At 38.1% G+C, this 18,554-nt stretch overlaps 1 protein-coding gene across 1 annotated transcript in view; it reads right to left on the bottom strand.

Moving 5' to 3' along the window:
• The window catches only part of ASXL3 (ASXL transcriptional regulator 3), a 127,489-nt gene that overhangs the window by 48,577 nt on the left and 60,358 nt on the right, over window positions 1-18,554 (bottom strand). Inside the window, 1 exon segment of the mRNA XM_054058533.1 lies at window positions 11,188-11,309. Coding sequence (XP_053914508.1) covers window positions 11,188-11,309 — 122 coding nt within the window.

Genomic DNA, 18,554 nt, shown 5'->3' on the forward strand with positions numbered 1-18,554 from the left:
ACCTCTTTTATAGTACACATCTTAAAAGACACATAAACACTGTGCAATAAAAAGCTAATTAGAACACTTGAAATCAAACAAAGAGAATAAGCTGGTCAGATCTGCACTAAACCAAAGAAGCAAGCAGAAAGTCATGAAGAATGGCCTATACTTCAGACATTTTTGAGACAGAAAAATCATACTGGTATTGCACAAACACACACAGACTTGTGGATAATTCCAAAATATTAACATTTGTCAAAAATTCCCCCAGAACTGAAAAAATGGCCCTCAGTGTACAGTCCTGCCAAGCTAAGTGTCAAATCAGGTGATCTTTATTTCACAGTAATACCACCAAGGCAATAACAAATAGTCCTCTAAAAATTAACTGAAAAGACAGTCAACCTCTATGCTAGCAGCATACCAATATAACCACAACCAAACTTTGTATTGTTGTGCCCCACAGCCAGATTTGCCTGATGAAAAGCAAGGAGAAGAAATGTCCATCCTTAGCGTCAGCCTCCCTAGATAAATGAGTAAGAGCCCAAACAACGGCTCTTCCTCCTGAGCTTTCAAGCTAGTTTCCACCTCTACCAGGGACCATTCCTTCGTCACCAGCATCCATAACGAATGTCATTCAGACAACCACTGTGACAAAGGTAGGTTCTTCGTAAAGCCTCACAGTTGATTTTCACTGCTTTACACTACCACGAAGGAGAGAAAGTAAGCAGCAGTGTGTCCACCACCAGTGACACTTTAGGTGACACGTGCTGCTGAAGCAAGGGCAGCTGTACCCAATCCTTGTCAGGCACAGCACTTACCTTCTTTCGTCTTGCAGGAAGGCCACTTGCAGACCTTAAGCACACATTTCTGCCACTGATCTGGCCCTTCCAAGAAGCACAGGCCAACTCATGCTCACAGAGCACTAATGGAAGTCAGCATGGCTCATCCCAGCACTCACAGAGACTTGGAGCCAGAAAAGCAAAGCAGGCAACAGAGCTGGGTACAGAGCTGGGAGCAGGCAAATGTCGCTACCAGAATGATTTACTTTTGAGGCACAGCCCACTTCTGCACTTCAGTCTAAGCACCTCAACGTGTGAGGATCAAGCACAGACTTTAAAGACATTTCCCTTTGACATACATTGGCTTTTCGGGGTTTCTCTTTTTCCCTAGCATTCATTGTTTCACTGTCAGTCCCTTTCCCCTCTCCTTCATTTTCAAAATGCAACTGACCACCAAGCAGGGCAGATAGTTAAGTCTGAAGATCAGCCTATACAGGATGAGTCAAGCTGACAGTAAAGGTACACACACGTGGACACCTAAAAGACAGGTTGTAGAATGGAAAAAAAAAATTAAAACCATGCAGACATCAAAAACTAAGTCAAATTTTTAACACAAAGTGCCAACGAATTATACTGTGCCCAGAGAATAAATGAATAAACTTCCCTATGCCTCTGCATCTTTTTGTTTGCCAAAGGAAAGCCACAAGGCAGGGGAGGAGGGTACAGAAGTAGCAAGTATGTAATCTAACATTTGATTTGCAGGGTAAAGAGATGGCTGAGATTTTACTGGGTCATCGTGTTTACTAGGACATATTATTCTCAGCTAATCACAATTTTGTGTTAAATTCTTCCTTGAATTGAAAGCTGCAGGGTCTGAAATTTTGGATAGACAAATCTTTGCAAGACAGCACTAGGAACAACACAGCAGAACACTAGGAACAACACTACTTACTGATGCCTAGTTAGTAGTAATGCCAAACACCATGAGGAGTTAAGCAGAAACCAAGGTCACTCTGTGCAGTCTCTGCTGAGGATGAATATATAACTTCTCTACATTGAGCCTGAGGGATATTAATTTATGATACAAGACTACTGGAGGATAAGACAAGAATCTTGTATCCCAAGATTAATTCTACTTAGCTGGGAAGTCAATGGGATTACTCAAAGTGAAACATAAACCAAACGTTTTACTATACTGCGCCTTTAACGCACCAAGCTAATTTAGTGCTTTCCTAGTCACCATAGTCAAATAAATCACTAGTTTTGGCTCTTCTGGTGAAGGGAATAAAGACAAAGGAGATAAGTCAAATTTCTAACTGCCACTGAAAAAACTGAGAAATTTTATAACTTATTTCAAAGAAAAATGGTTCCAGATCTCACTGTAGATATAGAAACAGTAACTAACACAAACTACATCAGCATGTTTTACCGACATAACCTTTTGCATCTCATCCATACTGAGAGATATATAACCCTCTAGCTAGGCTGCCAACAGATCTGCAAGAAAGAGCCAATGATTCTACCAAATGATAAGGTGTCATTTTTACTACTGGAAAGGGAGAAACACATATAGCACATATGATAGCTTACATAAAGTATATTTTCCTTTAAGAAGACTGTGTTTACATTTCAAATGTATTCAATCACTTCGTGCTAAATGTTTGAGCTAAAAAACTTCGAGTTGTAAATTCCTAAACTGATCACAGTTGATGTATTCTGTAGAACATTACTGCCATCCTACCTGTACAGCACATAAATAAAAAAGAAAGAAAATGAAAGTTCATGTGGTATATAAGTTAAACATTAAAGGCTCTCCTAAAATCACCACCAAAACATAGTACTTACATCCAGCTTTTCACATGCAGATTTGCAAAGGACATCTGTGAATCTCTTGCACATAATGGGTATGCAGAATTCCCAGTGTTTCCATTCATAAAAATGAACCTGTGACCATCTGTTGAATAACACTGCCACGGTCATTATACAGGGCTTGGTATAATTAATTTGTTTAATGAAATTATTTTTATTGCCAAAATCTTTAATTAACCTATTAATCAATTTTCATCCAAAGAACTCAAAATAACACAAAAAGATGAGTATTAAGAAAACACAATCTCTGGAGATAGATGGCAAAAGAAAAACAGCATGCAATTAACAGTGATCATCTAATTCCAAGCCATTTTTCAAAAAGAGGTGACAAGAGCAAGTCTTCTCTTTTTCAGGAGCTCATGCCTCTGCTGGAGTGTAGCACTGTGCTGGAGGTTTCATGCATGCCATAATCTGTTCTTAAGAATAATCCTTTCATATTTAGTTGATTTTAACACAGGAAAGAGCTCTTCACCCACGTGACAAAATGGTTGACTCTTCAGTAAAAATCAGTACAGTCCTCTCTGAAGTAGGAATGAAAGGAAACTATATAAACTAATAGGTAACTGGAGAGAGGGGAAAAACACATTCCCAAAAGAGCACCAAAAGCAAAATGTCAAGCTCTAAGCTCTGATTTTACTGCTGCTAGGGATATTTAAAAATTATTTTTATTTCCCACATCTTTTCAACTCAGAATGAAAAAAATGCAGCATACAGATAAACCATTAATGCAGAAAACCGCTTTCATTTGAGGTTAAATGCATGACATGCTGAGAAAGTTAAAAATTAAGTTATTAACAACAAAGATATGTAACACTTGGTTGCATTAAGCACCACAGTCCCAGATTTCTATTTGTTCCATAAATGTCAAGTCTATATTCTGAAACTCATATCATGAAACATAACCTTTGAAATTTCACACATTATGGATCAGAAATGTAAAGCTATGTAATTTTTCCATTCTACCATGTGAAAAACATGAGCTATGATACACTGAGAAAAGTCTATTGCACAAAATAAATAATAGCTCTACATCATGGTCATGGAACCCAACTTGGCAAAGATTAAATAGATTTATAGCTTATCACTGATTCACTTAACACCATCATAAAATTCAGTCTTTGTCCTCTCTCTCACTCTCATTTTGTTAGTAAAATTAAGACAGCCTTTAATTCCCATGCCTCTTGTAAATTAAAATTTCTCAGTCACAACCTGTTTCATGGACACACAGAGCAGTTAAAAATAAAGCAGTAAGCACCACAAATCATGAGGAATAAACATACTGCTGTTTTTAGAATGCCGCTACTTCTTATATTAAACATACACTAAAGGCACTCAATTACAAGCATGCCAACCCAAGATTAAAACAATGATAAAGGTATCTTATGGAAACAGCTACAAAGTGCTCTTTCCAAAGCACAGAGCAAATTAATTTACTTCCACCCGGACTTGTACACCAATCACAAACATACGTTTGGTGCCAGGTGGACACAACCAATCATTTGGAGATGAAGAGTAGTGGTAGAACAGCAGGCTGGAAGTTTAGAGACCTAGGGTTTATTTTGAAAATCTGCTAATAACTTCTTGAATAAGCATCTGTTCTTTCCTGTGCCAACCTCCTACCCTGTTGCACTTGTATCTGTATTTGGAACAAAAATAATTTTCTGCTACATAGTTGTTCTTTAGGTCCCAGTAGTGGTAAGGGTCTTTCTGTACAACTACAGTATACATTAACAACCGAACATTTATCTGTATACTAGCCAACACTGAACTAAAATGCTTGAACTTGAATGGTGCAGAGACAGAGAATGTGTGCATCTATGTGATTGTACACCTGCAGTACTATCTTTTGTCAGGGTTCAATAATGCATTCACAGCTACAGTTGCTGCAGATCACGACAGGCTCCAAAGTAAAAATTTCTGTTGCTTTCCCAACCACAGAAAGAAAGGAAGGACAAAGAACCATATGATGTGTTCAATGTCTGACTCATATATGAATGGGAATGATGATGGCATATGCATCAACTCATTGACACTTTTTTTCCAAGAGGAGAGCATTCTCTTTTTGTAAAATTGTTTGTGTGGTATTGAACTAACATCTATCAGCTGAAAAGTGCTTTATGGGCAAATCTGTTTCTTAGCACAACAAAACACATATATGTAAGGAAACAGTTTGTAGAACTTTAAAACCAAACTCAAATAAAGACATCTACGTTGATAAAAAATCTTAAAAGAGTAATCAACATTTTCCATTAGGTCTAAAGTGCAAACATACTATGTACAGGGTCCAAAGCATACAGCGGGGGCTTCAGGGATAGACTACCATTCTCCAGATAAAAAAATCCTGTCATATTACTGGTTAGAGAAACAGGTGCCCCAATTCACATCGCACCAATGAAAGCAGTCACTCTCTAATGCCTGTCTGCCAGACATCTTGTTTCACCCTGGCTTCTGCCACCTGCCCACCACACTCTAAGCACACAGCCTTCCAGGGACCTACCCAACAGCTCCCTGAACAGCATTTATAGATAACTGCTTGACAGCATTTCTTAGAAGGCTTCCTAGAGTTTTGAAGAGTTGGGAGCTGTTCCAACTCCTGTCTTTCCCTGAAAAGGCCAACCACTTCTAGGATGCAATTCAGAAATCAAGGCTTAAAGCATTTTCACCTGGGTATAATCTCATGCTATAAACTATTCAAATCAAAAGCTCTTATTTTCATATGACCCAGAAGAAGATATTCACTTAGACACCCACTGCCACTGTATGCAAAAGTCTAGCAACATCTATGGAAAAGCGTGACTGCTACGCACAGACCAAATGGAATGGGCCTCTCACCTCCAGTGATGGTATTTGTAATTAATACCATAGCAATGACCAAGCCATCTTAAATAGTTCCCCAGGCTACTTAAAGAAAAACATTATCAGACAAGTGCAATGCTTAGAACTAAGCCACTGTCATCAGCTTGACTGAGACTTGGGACAAGCAACTGCCTCTACAGAACAGAACAAAGAGAGTGCTTTTGACTTACATTTGGGAATTCCACCACGTAGCAGTGATAGATTTAACCAAGGGTAATGTTCATGTTAGGGCATATTTTAAGCGAGGGACACTGTCCTAGAGTGAAGTAGAGAGGCAACTACACTTCAACAAAGTACTGCTCTAACATTGCTTTAAAATTCTTGTTTTCTCAGAGTAAGAAACTCTGGAAAACACATTTATTAAAACAGAAAACATGCAGGAGAACTGCAAAAAGCATGCTACGCAAACAACCCCAGAGGAAAAACAAATTAGCAGAATATCCCAGCAACTGGTAGCTAGTTATTAAAAAGCGATACAAAAAGAATACAGGGATTGTGTGGTTTCCTGTCCCTTTTTTTCCATCACAGGTAAGGGCTGAGAATCAGAAGAAAGTCCCATAACATTGTCTTGCATCTTACCAAAGCACTGTGTTCAGCAGCTGGTACGTGCTGCCCATGCATAGGGACCTTTAGAGGGACATACCGTGCAGCCTGCCTTCGGGCAATGCATGTACTCCCTGAAGAGCTCCTGCTGGAACTCTTGCTCTTCCAGCTTCTTTTCCCCATTATGCAGTCTCCCTGCCATAGTTTCTCTGTCCTCTTCCCTAGACTTGTCTTGACAATCAGAAAATCAGTTTAGTTTATCATCTTCAAATTTCCATTTTTCCTGAATGCATTTTGTAAATTCCACTGTCCCCATGTCTCTCTAGAAGTGAAAAAGCAACATTTTTTCCTTGTTCTCCACTTGATGACAGGAGAATTTGTCAAGAATCATCACTTATGTTGCCAGATGTCTGATCAAGTGCTTCAGCTAGGGAGCCAGAATTCTCCAACTGTGACCTTCATAAATTTGTAGCATCTGAAATGAAACATAGGAAAACGGTTAACAAAGACATTGAGAAACAGCAGGAAAGTCTCTATACTGAGGAATTCAGTACAAAAAATACCTCTCAGTTCACAGTGGATTTTCAGAGCCTTTCAGGAAGATACCCTGTGCTCAAATTCTAAATGAGGACAACATAATCATAATAATAATTTCCTCTGTCATCTTTGTTTCTTTGGGGATGAGGAGGGAAAGGAGGGCAGGCAAATATATCAGGCTTATATCAGAACCTGTGAGTGAGCAATTGCTCAAATGAGTCAAAGGACAGACACCGCAGACAGACTCATACTGGATTACTTTCTAAGGACAGCAAAATGCTTCAACATAACCTGCATCCGGCTGTAATCAAGGAAAGAAGTCCTAACAGAATGAGTGTGGAGGGAGCAAGACTGGTGAGTTTGCTCTTGTTCTTCTCTCAAATCAAGATAAGCAGTGTGCCTGAGCTGAAGACAGGAAAGCAAATCCACACCGCTATCGGGGGGATCAGGATGCTACCTTCAGTGCCAACGTAGGCACTTGGACACCCATGTCCTTAAAAAACAAATAAATAAAGAAATCTTGATAAACTAGTCCTGTGAAATTGGGTAAATCAGGGCTAAATTACACTGTCCACCATTCTGCTCTCAAATTGAGTGTCTTGTTGCTTCAGGTTGTAGGTTGGTTTCTAATAATTACAGTTGTGCCAGAAAAGTCAGCCTGAAATGTTATTTGGAGCTGTAGAGGTCCAACATCCTATAATTTTGAAGCAACACATGAGCCAAACCGTAACTTCCCCATAGCTCTCTTACTGCTTGGGGCCTGAGAGCATCCACTGGAAAAAAAAAGGGTGTGGAGTTTCCACTTCTACTATAAGAACAAATCACAAAGATGGGTGCCTTCCTTCTTTATAAAAAACTGCATCTACCCAATTTATGAATAAAATAGTGGCACATATATGAACCCAGCCACCAAGCATGCAGACAAAGCCCAAATTTAAGAAAAACAAAACAAACCAGCGGCAATAACATACCTTGTGTAGATTCCCTTATTTCCTGAGCTTCTCTCCTCCCAAACCCACTTGGCTGCTGTCTCTGGAGTTTCTGTCTCTACAAAGAGCTCTGGATGCCCAGTACAGTCTCAGACATGTCCTGGTCTGTATTCAGATCCTGAGTCTGAATGAAGTATCCTTCTCTTCTCCCAACAGAAAATTTATGGGTACCCTTCTTGGTGCTGATTCCAAAGTGCCAAAAGTGAGGCAGGATTTTCTTCCATGTCTGGGAGTTCTACTGTCATCCCAGACATCGTTACAGTGCATCTTCAAGTTCTTTATCCTCTCTTGGTACTGCCCCAGGAAACAACTGGTACACTGATGGACAAGGTGCTCTTATACTTGGCTATCAGAGTCCGACAGACACTAATACCACCTCAATGTCCTGGATATTCACATATGCTCAGTGTTACCTATGTGAGGCCAGTTTGCAGGTATGATCGTTTCTTCTGAGAAATGTTCCAAGAACATCTTGATAGATACAGACAAATCTGTATATAGCGAAGACTTCCAAAATAAGTATCACCTCAAGTCAATGGAACAGAAATTGGACCAGAGGGGAGCATGGTAGATACTATGCCATGACTTGATGTCCGTACTTGGGTTAGACTTGTCCAGAGCAAGAATAACTCACACAGTAGTGTGACCATGCACCACTGCTAGCAGATGCAGATGTAGTTCAGTACTTTCCCAGGAAGAGGTCCTTACATGGGTCTGCATGCCAAAACTCTCGAGTGTGAAAATAAGGTAAATCAGTATGGAACTGATCAGTACTGATAAGAGAATCAGAGTGTGACAGCAGGCCATAAACCTTCTTTTCAAAGGTACAAGATCAGCAACAGCTGGGCACACATACCCAAGAACTTCCAATAGCAAAAGGGAAACAAATCTGTAAAAACTGCCAGCAGAAAGCCAAGCATAAAAGGCAGCTCTACATCATAGACTCTTGTCTAAACCCTCATGAATGGGAACTGTTTTGTTGGACATTAAACTCAGGTACCTTACAAGAGCAAAACTGAAACTGCCTCAAAAATGAAAAAGAAGCATGAAACACACACAGTGGTAAAACACTCAAAATCTTTCTCCCAACAAGGACACTATGGAAGATGGTGAAGCTAGGAAGTTTCCAGACCAAAACAGCAGCCCAGCCTCTAAAAAGTGAGCAGGTAAGGTCTGAACTCCGATACAGACCATGTGAGAGTCTACTGCAACTGCAAACCTTCTTAGCCCCCACAAAGTACCCCATATCCACCGCTACCTGAAAGAAGCCAAGACCAGGAGCCAGGGCTCAGAAAATGCCATTTCCTCCAAGCTCCTAGCATAGCTCAAGAAATGCAGTGTAGTGGCTAATTTGATTAATGCGAACATCCTAAAATGGAAGCTGTTACAAGGAAAACTGAGATTGCTCTTTGCAACCTAAACCCAGGAACATACCTCTAGAATTCATTAAAAATCAAACCATATGTAAATCCAGCACACAATGCTTTAAAGAGAATTACATACGACTAGAGTGATTCATAAGTAAATAAACAGTAGTGAAAATCTAATTCTAGCTCACATCTTCAAGAAGTCTCACTTTCATTTTAATGGGTTACAAAACAAATACACAGGAGATCAAGTTAATGTGAAAAACCCACTGGTTTTAAACAAATTGAGTAGGAAACTCTTTGAAAGACTCACTTGTATGTTTTAATTCTGTGAAGACCAATTAGCAACAGAAAATCAGAAATAGCTAATGACCCCATTATGACATATATACAGTATATTTATGTTTATATACTGCAAGCACTTGCTGAGAGCAGTTGATGGCTCATCTACTGTCACTTTAGCATGAACCAGTAAGTTACTATCAGTTGGAGAAGCGTTGCATACAACTGCCTAAAGTTTTGTATGTATTCAAAGGCACTACAGATTCTTCTTGGTACAAATTTTAGGTCTTATGTATCCATAAAAGCAATAGAAAGATCGTAAAGTGAAAGAATAAATTTCCATCAACAATTTCATAAATAAAATAATTGTTAAAGTTTAGTCACCTCTGCTACAATATCAAAGTAAATCAAATCTGCAGTAAATCTGTGGCAGTAGCCAACAACCAAAACTTTAGAGAAAACAAAGCAAAAATCCTCTACTATTCCACAATTAAATGTGCACTGGTCTAATACTGTACATACAGAAAGCATGTTACTGATAGCTGTAATAATACTCTCATATAGTGAAGTACAGGATCTAATTACCATCAACTTAATTAAAACTGATTTCTTTTTATCGATTACTTAATTTACTGATGTTGCTCTAACCCTACACCTTCGGGAATGTTTTCAAAGATTTCCATTGATGTTATGACTTTTTATGTTAATTAAGCTGTTCTGATTAGTTTGCCCTTTTAAAAATTATTCTCAATGCTCTATATCTGGCAAGTGACAAATGGTAGAGTATAAGCGGTTACACAAGTTCAAACATTTGAGGTATTGTTTTTTTTCCAACCTCCTTTTCCTTTGCCCACTCCCTCCAACCCTAAGAAAGTTCATCTATTGCAAAAGACCTGTAGAGATGAGTTTCCAAAAAGTGTCTTTTCACAACTATGCATACAGTGAGTAGGCTGCTTTGGGCCCACCGCTCAATTTTCCTGACCAAACTTGTGTGAGACCCCATTCTAACAATCCTTTCCAGCCCTCAAACCCTGTAAGTACAAGATAACTGTATGTGAATGATAAAGGCCTATTAACTAAACTCAAACCGCATGAAAAACTAAGCACAAATACTTAAGTGTTTCAAAGAAACGCAGAGAGGCTTTGTTTAACTTAAGCAAAAGAACTCTACAATAAACTACCCCATGAAATACTAGACCTCCATTAACTGTAACTGAGAGCAGTTATGAGAAAAATTAAAACATCACCTCATTATGCTGACTCTTGAAGAGCTGTATGTCATTTTTTGTAGTGTTTACAAGAGTAAAACAACTCCTACACACTCAAAATTGAGAGGAGAAAATGATAGGTTTTTTACATTATAATTTTTTAGTTTTTCTTTTTCATTTGCCCGGTTGTAGCTGAACTAATTTAACACTGTTGGAAAATAATTTTCACATTGTTAGGCTTTCAGGTAATATCTGATTCTCAATACTCATTTACTTTTGCCAAGCTTTACCAGTTACCATGCAACCTAAATCATCCAAACTGTAAGTTATTAAGAAAACCAAAAACTACCCCACTTTTATACACTGCTGTGGCAAATACGGTATGAAAGGAAAGTTAATTAACAGACCATAAAGAATAACTGAACAAGTATAGCCAGCCAGATTCTAACCTATCTCAAGAACATCGTTCAAAATCCATTTTTTTTTTTTATTTTAAGCCTCACAAAAAGTTTTCAACACAAATTCTTACATATGAAAAGCAGGGATGTGATAACATAAACAATTCTGCTTACTTGAAAAGCACTTAGAAACTCACCAAGCTCACAATAAATAGTCAGACTGCACCATCAGTTAAAAAGAAACCCAGTAGTGCACCACTAAACAAAAACCTCTAAAACCTGAGAAATGCCTTGAAATTCTGCCGAGATCTTATTTGTATAAGACTGACACACATGCTGAAGGGAAGCCAATTGATTATCAGTCAATACAAGCTTACCTGTTTAAGTGCTTTCTTTGTGTGCTGCTGGAAGGAAGATACTAGCTTGCTTTGCACTGGTGCATTAGTAAGGCTTGAATCACGATTGGAAGACATTTCTTCAGATGTCTGCTTTGGGCAAACTTTATGAAAAGAAAAAAAAGAATTAGGATAATGTTATCGGGGTTATCTTCCCTACATCTTGGGAAGTTCTGAGAAGAGGGAAAAAAAGGTAAATGCCTGGAAATCAAAATGCTTGCTCTAAGAAATTCAACCACTCTTGAGGTGCAGATGAGCTGAAAATGTGGCCATATTCTAAATAAATGCATTGCTTCACAAATATTTGGACGTCATCCTATCATTTCTATGGAGTTCTGAAAGCCTTGCATATTTTGCCTTTCAGATCCCAAAAGGTAACTGAAATCATAGTTTAACTATTGTTTTCACATAGAAGCTAGAAAAAAATTAGCTTCCTCACCAAGATGTTTTTAATGGATTATGTGTCTGAATGTGTATTTATACATGAGACACTGATGACCCTGTGTTGTAGAAATAGTAACAGATACATAACTCCATACCAGGCTGTAATGGCTTCTTAGGACCAGACTTATATATTTTCTAAGTACTTCTCGGTAAAGCTATGAACACCCACTTTGCTGTTTAACAGGTAGACTGGAATGTCCTGCAAAGAGGAATCCCGGTCTCTCAGGTAATACATACTGCTATTTGTCAGCCTTCTAAGTAATATATTTTTTTTAATGAACAAGTGCTACAGTACTTGCATTAAACAGACTCTTGAATACATCTTGACTGAAACACAAAAAGTCTCCTGGAAAATAGGAGAGGAAGTATCAGTAATTGCTTTTTTTAAAAACAGCTTTATTAAACAGATGCGAAAGCTGTAAAAATAGCTGAAGAATCCTATTTAGTCTTGGTGGTCAGCAGGTTTGACTAAAAAGGCTGTAAAAACCTTTCCCCTATTAATGCCTTGCATTACTATTACTTTCACTAGTGTCCTAAGGCAGGACAACTAAAACAGCATTAGCGTGGATCCAGAAATCAAGCAGCTCTTCTTCCACTCTTCTCTGCTGACTCAATTCAAGTCTGTCTTCCACTGCTGCTCGAAGTTTCTTTGTGTGTTGACATACCTTCTTTATAATGCTCTGCAGCTGTAAATTGTTTTGCAAGGTCTGCCCTACTTCACACACCTACCAGAACAATTTGGAGACACTCAAAACAGCTGCACAGACAGGTGCCAGAAATAATTTTAGCCCTGTGTTTCTCTTTGCCTATATTTATCTCCTCCCATCCTTCAGCAGGATAAGCAGACACCTGAAGTAGCATTCTAACTCCCTTGCCTTTAGCAATCTTTCACAGAAGAAACATTGTAATGATTTTTCTTGGCATTCATAAGAACAGAAGATGGAAGCGATGCAATTTAGTTCTAAATAATTAATGGCCACCATAAGATGCATGTGATAGTAAATATTTGTTTCACATTGAAAGAAAAAATAATTAATACTTACATCATAAACAGTGAATACACTCTGTTTTATGGCACTGGCAATATGTCTAGACAATTTTCATATTATGGTAAAAATTTTCATTAGCAGATAAGACAAATTCTACTTTGTTACAAGATCCATAACTGATACTTGTCAGTTTTTTTCCTCTTATGCTTGAAGGATTTGTAAAAATATACAATGAAGCTGCAACACAAAATAGGTTCTGAGTTTACAGCACCACCTGGCTTGGATCAATCTTTTCCACGTGATGAGCAAAGCTTACTATCAAAAAAAGACAAAGGAGCAGCGAAGTGTCAGGAGAAAACAAACAATAGCTGGTTTATATAATCTAAATCACTGCAACAACTAAGCTCCTGAGACAAAGAACACCTACACAAAAATAAAACCCTGACATTTCAAATTACCCGGCTTTTGTCTTTTCTTTCAAAGAGAATTTTTTTACTGTTTTCTGGCAAAGTCTGAGAGTCAAAGAACTGAAGAAAAAACCAGAAATTGTGTGAGCACACAAACTCCAGAGTTAAGGAGAGCTGAACAAATTTAAGAGTACCTAAAGAAATACTTAACTGTCCCTTCTAAAAGGGTACGTAACATGACCTGTCATCAAAAAAGTATTCCTGTCCTGCAGGACGACTGCAATTCCTATCACCTTATTGTTCAAATGGGAAAATCTGATTTTTATACTCTGATCTTGAAAATTGTCCAAGAGTCTCCCTTATTTATTTTGGTAATAAAGTTCACCCTGGAAATGTACAGCAACACCAACTGATGACGCTAAACACAACTGTTGATGTCAAAGTCCTGATACAGCACTGGAAAAAGAATAAACATCGCTCTGTATTAATTTTGTGCTTTCATTCACTATTTTTTTAACAATATATTCTGAAATAGGGACAGGGTCGATTAGAGGCCATACCACTTATTTGTATCATTAGTTCAATTTTACACAAGAATATTATCAGCGTATTTGTTTCTTCTCTTCTGTTTCTTTAAAGCTTTGACAAAAAGTTAGACCAAGAAACAGGGATTTTTCTAATGGGCAAAGCATTAGTTTCTAATGGAACTGAAACCCACTGAAACAATAAACAAATAAAAAAGCTTTCCATCACTGTAATCTCTTCTGCAGGTACAGAAGGAATACCTCACTCTAGGCTGGTTTGGTTTAGTGCAACCCAAACCTAGTTTTGTCAGAGTTTTGAAAGACAATTTTTTTCCTGTAATCTATGATTAAAGGAATAGGGATGCGAGGCTGAAATCCACTGCTTAAACATGTTAAAATGAAACGGTGATTAGGGAAAGTCAACTTCAACTATTAACTACAATGATACTTCCTTTCTAATATACCTTTTGCACATTATAAATATTTCCCTTTGTATATCTAGTGGCTTAAAACACTAAGAAGCTATTTTAAATATTGTTTTCCATGTCTTAATTGAATCTACATTTAAAACCAGCTTGATACAAATCATGGCTATAAACCTAACCATCTAGTAAATAAGAAATGTCATTACTGTTTTTCAAAAGAAGATACAAACATTAAAAATCTAAATACATTGTTAATTTACGTAATTGCTTAATAACTTATACAGTCTATTCACTTTATTAGTAAAAAGTAATACTAAAATTGATATAAAGGCTTGATATAGAGTGTAATCAAGGTATTGTTTACAAAACAATATAAAAGGACATTTCTGCAAGAAATTAAATACAAATATGAGACAATGAATAAATTGATTCTTTAAAACATATTCAACTACTTACTGATTTAAATCAATCTGTGCCGAAATCTTACTATACTGCAATGCCTGTGACCACAGAAAACTGTATTTGTTTATTCATTTGGATATGGATACAGTCCAGCTGCTTTTCTCTGAATGAGTCAGAAGTGAAAAAGGAGAAAATATGACAGAAATATACCTAAGTGTTTGAAGTGAGCATTGATGAATCTAGAGGAAAAAAACTGCCTTAAAAACAGAGTAGGAATTTCTGCTATGGAAACCAAAAAACACAGTAAAAGAAAACAAATTCAAGATAAGCCAGTGGTCTTTCTACATACATACAACTTTGGAAAGGTGCAACTACTTTGTCCATAAGGACTGAAGATGCATAATTATTATCAGATCTGTGTTCACTTGAAAAGCTTTAGCAGAAAAGAATGCTAAAAATAAACTTGGTGCCAGGGAATTAAGAAAGAACCCTGATAGAACACAACAGATGAAGGAAAAATATTTGGGTAGCAAATAAAGAGGATTCACCATTACTGCTACAGTAGAAAAAGAGAACAAGACAAGTTTTAAGCCAACAGGAGGTATTTCCATTTAGTGGAGAATAATTAGGCTTCATTCTTTAAATCGGCTTCTTCAAGGGCCAGGACTGTGTGAAGGAATAAAGCAAAATGCAACTATTAAGCCATAAACTGTTAGGTTATGAACTGGAAGAGCAGCTGGGTTTCTGAAGATAAGACCTCCTTAGTGAGTGTTCAGAGAGTGTTAACGTGAATGATAGAATTAGAATTATTTAGCAAAAAAGAGCATGTTAAAAATGTTTTCCACCACCTCCATTTAAAATAACCTCCTCTCTCCCATTTTTCCAAGGCCAGTTTTTGTACTTGTTATGAATGGTTATAATTTCTAAATATCAGCAATATCTTTTAATTTCAAGTTTTATAGGCTATTTTTTATTAGCTTTTACCTTCTCCACCCAAGGAACACGATACCTCCATAAAACATATTAGAAGACATGTTTCTTCAAAGAAACTATTTATATAGGAATACAACTAAAATTATTCTGCCTTATTGCCACTGGAAGTTATTAGGAATAATTATAAACAGATCTACATAACTAGATGGACAGAAAAATTCCTGCAGTGTTCCAAGGGGCTTATTTCCCCAGAATAAATGGCACAATAAATTCTGATTTCAGGCAGACTATATTGATTTAGAATCAGGCCAGTAAAATCAACAGCAGGTCACATCTTTCTTTTTTACAGAAACCATAGTTGATGAGAAGAATTGTTTACTAATGGCCACATTACAAAACACAAATTAATAATGCTACCATGTGCTAAACGCTAGAGTCTATCTCAAGCATAAAATATATTCACACCCTCTGGACATATAAGACATCACAAAGAAATCCTTTAGGAAAACATACACACAAAATATCCCTTTAAAATATCCGTAAAATTTAATATTTTCTTTGGGTGACACAGATCTATACTTGTATTGACATAAATGGTTGCACTTTGCCAACACAGATGTATCAAGTAATTCACCTCAATCATTCTCTGGTCTCTAGAGCCCAACTTGCAGAATCTGAACAATTTAGAACTCGACTGTTGCCATCAGCTCTTGAAAATGAAAAACTAGATTGGGAGTTAAGTTAATTGCACAAGTAAGCCAATGCAAGCAAAAACAGATGCATATATCAAGGGCACTGCTGTGACTGTAATATTCTTTTTGAAAAGCAATACTAGCACTGTGAAATGATAAGTAATAGTGAATAGTACTTTTTTGTAAAAAGACATCAAATACCACATCAGCTTGGTAGCTTGCACCGAATCACATTACGATCTCAGCATGCTTTTCAGCCCAAACATTTCACAAAGCCTTGAAAACTGTGAATCCTTATTCCAAATGAAGTCAACATTTTCCACTAAAAATATACAGCCTGTCATCACTAAGTCACTGGTTTCTCAGGTCTCATTAACTTTACTGTACAGCAAAAAAAGCAGATGAGAAAGATCTCTCTCTTAAGCTCCAGAGTATTTTCTTTCATTCTTATGACTCCTCTCCAGTGCCAATGCAACAAACAGAAGTTAAACTTGATCCAGGGTACATTATTTTTTTTTTTATAGCTACTTACAGCTACAAAAAAACCCCACCAAAACAAAAAAAAAAAAAAAAAAAAAGAAAAATTGTCTCTTTCTGATGTGTCATCCGAAACTCTGTATATCTGAACTGCTACTCCCTTACTGCCCTTCTGCTTTTAGAATAGCTTATGCCACATCCACATTTTGCTACATGAGGTGGACATACTCAGCAGAATCATTCAATATTATTCCCAAGAAACAAGATGCTAAGGGTAACAGGTTTCCCTGAATTGCCAGAAATTCTGTTCATGGAAAGGAGCTGAGCATCTAAATGCAGACTCAGTTTTTCAAACAATGGTGAATATTCACTCCTCACTGCAGGAGTTATCCTAGTGGCTTCCCAGTCCTATAAGTACAAGGTATTTAAAAGCACAGTAATTACAAACACAAAATCTCAGGATTCAGCATGAATGTGATCCTCTGTCACCCATCATTTCATCTACCGTCTCTAAGAAAACTGCCTAAGAAATGAATTCTGCCATTTTGTGTTCGCAGTTGAAGAACTTGCAGTTTAAGTGCTGAAAACCAAAGTGTCTCAACAGGAGATGTATATTGCTCATATTTGAGAACATCAGAACCTGTGTTTGGGTTGGGGCTGCAGAGGCAAGTCATGCTATTGTAGGAATTGCTACCTCCTCCACAGTTACATTATTGTGCATTCCACTGGCTTGCGACAATTTTTAATCAACTGCATTCCGTGGCTGATGGATTAGCTCTAGCTTCAGAAACCCTAGGGACAAATGCCTTTTGACAACAGAATACCCTATTGACGGGCAAAAGGATGTTATAGTCATCATTTTCGCAGGCAACAGTAACCATAGTATCATAGTATAGTAAGTGTTGCCACACCAGAAGAATGGGATGTCATCCAGAGGGACCTGGACAGACTAGAGAAGTGGGCCTCTGAGAACGTCATGAGGTTCAACAAGGCCAAGTGTAAGGCCCTGCACCGAGGTCGGGGCAATCCCTGTTTTCAGTACACGATGGGGGATGATGTGATTGAGAGCAGCCCTGCAGGGAAGCACTAGGGGGTGCTGGTTGATGAGAAGCTCGACATGAGCTGGCAATGTGCGCTTGCAGCCCAGAAGGCCAACTGTATGCTGGGCTGCATCAAAAGAAGTGTGGCCAGCAGGGCAAGGGAAGTGATTCTGCCCCTTTATTCCTCTCTTGTGAGACTGCATCTGGAATATCGAGTCGAGTTCTGGAATCCTCAAAGCAAGAAGGATATGGAGCTGTTGGAATGGGTCCAGAGGAGGGCTGGAGCACCTTCCCTACAAGGACAGGCTGAGACTTGGGCCTGTTCAGTCTGGAGGAGAGAAGGCTCAGAGGAGATCCTATAGCAACCTTCCAGTACCTGAAAGGGGCCTACAGGAAAGCTATTCGTAAAGGCTTGTGGGGATAGGACCAGGGGGGATGGGTATAAACTGGACAGGGGCAGATTTAGACTAGACATTAGGAAGAATTTCTTCATCGTGAGAGTGGTGAGACACTGGCACAGGTTGCCCAAGGAGGTTGTGGCTGCCCCATCCCTGGAGGTGTTCAAGGCCAGGCTGGATGGGCCCTTGGGCAGCCTGGTCTAGTGGGATGTCCCTGCCCATGGCAGGGGGGTTGGAACTAGATCATCTTTAAGGTCCCTTCCAACCCAAACTATTCTATGATTCTAAAATGAACTCTAGCATAAAGAGTTTCTTTGACATATGCCTGTGGAGAAAGTGGGGGAATAAAGATTTCTTCACAACACCTGAAAATCCTGAGGTGTGGCCATTCCAGTTGTCAGCTTTGCAATAATGATATGAAGTAATAGCTTTCGCCAAGTCATGTGTTTATAATTATGAAGGATTTTTATGTCATTATGCTAATAAATTTGCTCAGTAGCCTGCATTTGTACCAGGAAAAATGTGCCTGTTGGGACATAATGTGATTCTTCTGAGTATCAGCTGGTACTTTTTACTCCAAAAGCTGGAGACTATCATCTAAAACCCACAAACGGACTG

This window comes from Cuculus canorus, chromosome 2 (genome assembly GCF_017976375.1).
Source record: "Cuculus canorus isolate bCucCan1 chromosome 2, bCucCan1.pri, whole genome shotgun sequence".
Taxonomy (NCBI): Eukaryota; Metazoa; Chordata; class Aves; order Cuculiformes; family Cuculidae; genus Cuculus; species Cuculus canorus.